Source organism: Alosa sapidissima, chromosome 7, assembly GCF_018492685.1.
Source record: "Alosa sapidissima isolate fAloSap1 chromosome 7, fAloSap1.pri, whole genome shotgun sequence".
NCBI lineage: Eukaryota > Metazoa > Chordata > Actinopteri > Clupeiformes > Clupeidae > Alosa > Alosa sapidissima.
In genome coordinates this window covers 34,145,237-34,152,736 of record NC_055963.1, presented here as the reverse complement: position 1 = coordinate 34,152,736, position 7,500 = coordinate 34,145,237, and the positions used below count along the sequence as shown (strand labels likewise).

The 7,500-nt window shown below is 48.0% G+C and overlaps 1 protein-coding gene across 2 annotated transcripts in view; it reads left to right on the top strand.

The window, feature by feature from the left end:
- The window catches only part of zbtb46 (zinc finger and BTB domain containing 46), an 89,208-nt gene that overhangs the window by 60,509 nt on the left and 21,199 nt on the right, over positions 1-7,500 (top strand). For both annotated transcript variants that reach the window (XM_042097688.1, XM_042097687.1), the window contains exon 3: positions 1,875-2,171. In XM_042097688.1, the coding sequence (XP_041953622.1) occupies positions 1,875-2,171 (297 nt within the window). The remainder of the gene's footprint in view (positions 1-1,874; positions 2,172-7,500) is intronic.

The window sequence follows — 7,500 nt, the reverse complement described above, 5'->3', positions numbered from 1 at the left end:
GTGCTCACCAAACCTCACCAGGGGAAATGAGACCTTGACCAGGAGATGACCGATACATAACAGTGATATAAGAGGGAGTTACCCTTCCATGATAGGGGGATGAGAGAGACTTGAGTGTGTGTGATATGAGCGTGATATGAGCGTGATATGATAATGATATGATTGTGATCTAACAGAAGAGTAAGTAAGTGTGCTGTGTGGGTGATGTGAGAGGGGCATGCGTGAGTGTGCTGTGTGGGTGATGTGAGAGGGGCATGCGTGAGTGTGCTATGCGGGTGATGTGAGAGGGGCATGCGTGAGTGTGCTATGCGGGTGATGTGAGAGGGGCATGCGTGTGCTATGTGGGTGATGTGAGAGGGGCATGCGTGTGCTATGCGGGTGATGTGAGAGGGGCATGCGTGCCCAGGTGAAGAGCAGCTGATGACGTGGGAAGGGGAGATTTAGGAGATTTTCCTGGCGGCCGTGCCGCGCGCACGTTTGTGACGCACCGAGCGCGTGAAGCTCCTCCGCAGGGCTCGGCGTCCCGCGCCCTCTCTGACGACACTGGCACCGCCGCTCTCCTGGGCGTGCCATCTGCCGGCTCGGCCGCGCCCAGCCCGCGGGTACAGCGGGCACCTTGGGCACTGGGGAGTGGGCGGCGCTCGGGGGGCATGCGGGGAGTGGATTAGTGGCGCTGGTGGCGGTGGCACCGTGCCCACATCACAAGAGAATAGAGGAGAAGAACACACAGCGCCTCCGTCAGGCCTCACCGGCCCTTGCCTCTTTTGATTCCAATTTATTAATAGTTGCAGGTACCACAAAAACCTGCCAAGGTCTCCTGATCCTCCTATCTTAGGGTGGCATCATGCCCGTCTCCCGCCAGTCTAGCTCGCCACCTCTCTCTGGGTGAAGTGTCCGTGGGGAAGGGTGGCACACTGTGTTTGGTTCTGCTACACTGCTGATGCAGTGCGCCACAGTCTTTGGAAGCTAATGATGGGCATGTTGGCATGGTGGCGTAGTGTGGTATTTGCTCTCTGTTGTCTTCCATTGGTGTTGTTCTGTGGTGATATTGTAATAGCACACTTGGGTTGCATGGTTTATCATGCTGTAGACACCAATGCAAAGCTGGCTGTTGACTAGAGCGATGGGTTTGAGGAATTTCGAGATGCTGCTAATTTGTTTATCATCCTTGTCACCATGGATACTTAGAGTAATTGAATGTGTTTCCATGCACACCATACATCTTTGGTCTGATCACGGTTCCAGGGTTTTGTTTGTACATACACAGTATAGATTGGCTCTGTATGGTTTATTAGCATGACCATCTCAGCTCCGCTATTTCTTCCATCTTTTATCTCTATTTTTATGCCATCCCTTTCTTTCTTTTCTTCTCATTCTCATTTTATTTTATTTTATCACCCTCTCTTTCACTCTTTCTCCTCCTCTCTGTTTCTCAGTAGAAACTGTAAATGTTTTAAAGGGGACAGGCACTAAGATTTCTAAGATCATTTTAACTTGATATTATGTTATTATTATGTTATGACATTTTAGGGTGTCGTTGTGTCATATTGTACAAGATGGGCAGAAAGTTGTTTGGGGTGACTTGGGAGCGCTTTGAGGACTTTCTTTGATTTGAATATGATGACATTTGCCTTGTTGGTTGGTATTTTAACAGTTTATGTGTTTTATTGGTGTAATCATAATAAAGTTAGACAGTGGTCGTAAAAAGAGTGTCAAAACCTCACTTTCTCCCTCTTTCTTTGAATGTTTGACTATTTGAGTATTTGAGAATATTTCAATGCAAGCTTTCCTGATTGGTACTTTAACATTGTGTGTGTGTGAGTGTTAAACTTTCTCTCTCTCTCTCTCTCTCTCTCTCTCTCTCTGTTCTTCAGGGTCTGATGTGACGGAGGCCAATAGCTCTGACAGCCGCGGTGAGCGCCTGGACTTCTTCGTGAAGCAGGAGGACGGTCTGGTGGCCGAAGGGTCCTTCCTGGGGCCCTCTCTGGGCTCGGAGCGGGATGAGGGGGTCCCCGGGGCCGCTGGTGGACCGCAGGGCAGTTCGGTGGCCAACTTGCGGGCAGCGCTGATGAGCAAGAACAGCCTGCTGTCGCTGCGCTCGGAAATTCTGTCCGAGGACAATCCCCTGCTGTTCGAATACCTGCCCAAGGGATCAGGCCACTCGCTGTCCCGTAAGTAACACTCCTCCCTGACCTGACCAGCCCGTATGCTGTTCCCTTGTGCTCGTGCTCAGGTGATGCCATTAGGGAGAGAATTGCTTCCTGTAGGAGGGCACAGACTGGCCCTGTAAGAGAGTTGTCCCTTGCGTGTGTGTGTGTGTGTGTGTGTGTGTGTGTGTGTGTGTGTGTGTGTGTGTGTGTGTGTGTGTGCGTGTAGCCCTGCTGTACTACCTTTCCTGGATCCCTGATACATGTTAGAGAAAATGTGTGTGCTTTACTGTTGTTGTTGTTGTTGATGTTTTTGTTGTACACGAACCCGGGTGTGTTTGTGTAGCTGAGCTGCAGTGCCTTTCCTAGAAACTATGTGTGTGTGTGTGTGTGTGTGTGGTGTGTGTGTGTGTGTGTGTGTGGTGTGTGTGGTGTGTGTGTGTGGTGTGTGTGTGTGCACACGTGCGTGTAGCTGTGCCTTTCCGTAGCAGTGTCTTCCTCTTCAGCAGGGTGAGATATCATGAAGTGATCAGCCATTCCCTGCTGTACTGTGCTGTGCTGTGCTGTGCTGTGCTGTGCTGTGCTGTGCTGTGATCTCTGCTGTGCTAGTTGACCATGCTGCTGTAGACCGTAGAGTTGTGGGTGTTTGAGATGGTGGTAAAAAACATGGCATTTGGATGGAGAGCTGCACAGTAGGTTAAGAGTGAAAATTTTCCTGACACCTCCTTGTCAGTGACCACTGAAGTTTTAGGAATTTGGATGCCTTGGTGTGTGTGTGAGTATGTGTGCGCACACGTACATTTGTAATCAGACATTGCACTTGCACATTTACCCATTTTCACATGTGGCTCTCTGAAAATGTTGTTTTTTTGCCTGCAGGACTCCAAACAGTTAATAAAACCTTTCTAAATGCTCCGACTCCCCTCTCCTCTCTTAGCGTGTTTCGTGTATCAAGTGTGTGTGTGTGTGTGTGCTAGTGATTTTCTCAAAAGTGTGTGAGTGTGTGTATTTCTTAATAAGCATTTTGCCTGCTTTTTTCATCAGTGTCTCTCTCCCTCATCCTCACCCTCTCTCACCCTCTCTCTCCCTCTCTCGCTCTCTCTCTCCCCCTCCCTCTTGCTCCCTCTCTCGGTTGGTAATTGCGTCTTTTGTCTGTTAAACTGGCTGTCTTTGTGCGGGGCTGAGAGCAGGGCAGGAGTGGTGCTGAAATCCGGTCATGCTCTTTAAGTGTCCCCCCGAGGCTGGACTCCAAAGCCCCGGCCCTCTGGCATGCTCTGCCTTTGTCAGGGCCAGGAGGTGCCCAGAGTGGTGTGTGTGTGTGTGTGACAGAGAAAGAGAGTGAGAGTGTGTGTATGTGTGTGTGTGTGTGTGTGTGTGTGTGTGACAGAGAAAGAGAGTGAGAGTGTGTGTGTGTGTGTGTGTGTGTGTGTGTGTGTGTGGAGGGGGTAGAGAGAAAGTGGGCTAGATTAAGACCTACCCAGCTGATCAAGAGGACGAAGCACAGACGTGCTGTCAAGCGCAGCCCTGACGTCACGTTTGAAGTGCTAGCTCAGAGTCTGCGAGGACCCTTAAATACGAGGGACTATCAGTCTAGACCCACGCCAAAGACTCCGCTGAGTGTGTTTTATTTTTAATCCACGCTTTCTGCTTGCCCTCTTTCATGTGTCTGCGATCGCTCTGTTACTTTAAATACTTAACTTATAGCTGTTTCGCTCTTCAATTGAGATCTATTGGAGGTGATTATTTTGCATAAAGTGTATCTACTCAGGGGAGAGGAGCACGATGGCTAATCTCATAGGAGCTTTAGCACAAGACCAAACTAGTCGCTTTAGCACAAGACCAAACTAGTCGCTATTCATTCCCCATCAGTCAGCTCTCCTGCCAGTCGAGACTGACAGCAAACAGATGACTCTAAGAGAGGCAGGCACATGGAGTGATAGATGGAGTGGGAGATAGAGAGAGATGAGATGGAGTGATAGACAGAGAGAGATGGAGGGAAAGAGAGAGGGACTGAGGATCTCGAGGCCGTTCTGAGTCAGACAGATCTCTGGCGGTTCCCCTGGTTCTGTTCTCCCTGTTCAAATAAGTTTTCATTTCTATCCCTGAGAAAGGCATGTCCTCCCACACTCCTGGCAAGGTAACACAAGGCCAAACACATCACGCATACACCACACACACATACACACACACCAAAACACACACACAGACACACACACACACACACACACACACACACACACACACACAGACATGGCCCCCCTTTCACCCAGCAAGGCAACATCAGGTCACTCATATCACTCACACCTGAAACACACACACACACACTCTTTCAGTAGGCAGGTTAACACAAGGCCACATACATCAGTTGCACACTCACTGCTCACACACCAATCACTCACACACCTAACACTCCACACACATCTCGGACACAGCCATCAGCCCTAAGCCCTCCCCACCCCCCTGGCCTGTGTGGGATCTGACCAGGAGATCTCCTTGTGTGTGTCCCTCTCACTCCGAGGAGGGTGGGGTCTATCAGGAGTGACAGAAGCCTGACAGGCTGACCAGTAACCTGACAGACTGTTGTGGGTGACTGTAATCTCTTTCTCTCTCTCTCTCTCTCTTTCTCTCTATCTATCTATGTCTCTCTCCCTCCCTTTCTCCCTTTTAACTTCTCTTTTCCTTCTCTCTCTCTCTTTCTATTCTTTTCACTCTCGGACACATACACCGCATGTCCGTTAGAAACGAGAGAGTAGAGAGAGAGAGAGAGAGAGAGAGAGAGAGAGAGAGATGATATACTGAATGGAAAGAGAGGGAGAGGTGGAAAAAGGTATGGAAAGGTGGAAAAAATAGATAAACACAGCAAAGGGTTCAGAAAGAAGATTTCCAAGAAAGAAAGAATGAGACAGAGAGAGAGAGAGAACTGAGGATGGGAGATGTAGGAAAGAAGAGAGAGATGGAGAGAGTGAGAGAAATGAAGATGAAGAGAGAGATGGAGAGAGAGAGATTAAGAAAGAGATAAAAGAGAGAGAGAAGAGAGAGATGAAGAAGAGAGAGATGAGGAAAGGGAGCGCTGGAGAGAGAGAGAGAGAGAGAGAGAGAGGGGGAATCTCCTAATAGCCTAAATGGCCCAGGAGGTGTGTGGCTCATTAGGCGCTGCTCTCACACCTCACTGATGCCTCATCTCATGTGCCTCACAGAACACCTCACACACCAACGCACAGCACCTCAGCCAGCGCCAGCCACCAACACACACACACACACACACACACACACACACACATATGCACACACACATTTGAGAGCAGGCAGAGACTCTACACACTCCCTAGTTGTATTCCTCTCTCAGAGACTCCAATGGCTCTCCTCTAATCCGTCCCCAAAGAAAACAAACAGCAACTGCTCTCTCATCAGGTGGTGCTGCGCCTCCTATTCCTGTGAGTCACGCTTAGCCAGGCTCGGAAAAAATACAAAAAAAAAAAAGAAATCAGAAATGACTCTGGGATGCTCCTCGGAATTCTCGCGCTGGGTGGTGGAGTACAGTGGATGGAGTAGGCCGGGCCGGGCCGGGTGGAGGAGGTGGGGGCTCCCCTTCTTCCCAAATTCCACTGTGTTGTTTGTCATAATCCTTTGAGAGCGCCCCAGGCAGAGGGACGTCCAAGGGTCTGAAATGCTGTGGATGATCCAGCTTCAAGGCAGCTCTAGAGCCATAGAAGGCAGACAGACAGACAGACAGACAGACAGGCAGACAGGCAGACAGACAGACAGACAGACAACTGTAACTATAATACAGTGGTTGTCAAACTTTTTCTGTCATTCCCCACTTTGGAGGTGGGGAAATTTCAAGCCATCAACCAGGCAAAATGGTAACATTTAAAAAATGTTTTTTCGCATTTTGGTTCCACGTTACATTTCCTGTCTCAGTCTGCTGGATCAGATCATATTAGATTATTTTAATTCATATGTCGGTCTGTTTATGACTCCTATGCTTGTGTGTACCTATTTTGTTTTGAATCTATGATCTTCCTCGTCAAAAAAGAAAGGCATTATTAAAAATAGACACAAAAAACAAATTCCCTCCTGTTTCTCGTGCCCCACCTGTCAAGTCTCTATTCCCCACTAGTGGGGCCCGCCCCTCACTTTGAAAACAACTGCTATAATAGATGCATTCGGACACAACAGATCTAGAACTGGAAAGGCTACCCCTAGAACTACACAATTCGTAGGGGCTTTTTTTCTGTTGACATTCACACACAGTAGGAACTCTGAGATGACTTAACACACGTTCGTAACTCAGTTATTACATGAACATAAAGTAATGAAACGGAGAGCATTGCTATTTAGTTACTGTCTACTGACGTTTACAAACTATACGCTCATGGTATAAAATGCTTTCATCCTTATTCTTGTCATCTGTCCAGAAGGCATTTGTCGCGTCTGCAGCCATCTCATGTAGTTTTTATGTTAAGCAAATTTAAACAGAAACTAAATTATTTTGACAGAGATTTTTTAAAATCTCCCTTCTGCCGCCTTGGCCAAGTTGGCATGTACATCAGTCACAGTTCCTATGATCCTACTCCAAGGAAGGAGTTCTAATAGTTATTGGAACTGCGGTCAGAGGAACTCAATTTTTGCCATTGTGATTATAATTACCATTCCTGGTGTGAACCATCCTGTCCTCTGTTATCCAGTAGCTCACACAATCTAATATCAACAGATATATGCCTGTTTAAATACACCATTAATTGTTTAGATAAGTCATGCAGAAAGATAGTTAGGGGATAAAAGAGTCTACTGAAGTCCAGTCCCCTTCTTTGGAGGCTGGTGTCTCTCCCTGCCGGCCCTCTCACAGGCTTCAGTGACCCAGCAGGGGAGTGTGGCTGGGCCTGCCTCTGGTCCAGGCCACACTGGTCCAGGGACTCAACATGTCCGCCTCTCAGAAACACGTCCAGAGCTGGACAGGGTGTAGCTGTGTGGCCTTTTCTTCAAGAAAGAAGGAGGGAGACCAACAGACACAGAGAGGGCGAGGGAGGGAGAGAGAGAGAGGGAGGGAGGAAGAGAGAGAGAGGGAGAGAGATTTAACACTCATTTATTGAACCAGCATTCAAGCCCTTATCGTAACACCCCCAATTATCGCCACTTTTGTTCAGAAATTCTAAAACAACGATGTTTTTTAACACTTCAAAATAACATTTGCTAAATTAACCTGACATTTTTTAGTAGCCATAGGTGTGTAGATTTGAACAAAATCTGGTTTGTTTGTTAACGGGAGCATTTACTGCCTGAAATATCCGATTTTGTTTACCACGCTCGGAGTTATAGTGCTGGCCTGATGGGTCGCCTATTTACACTGTTT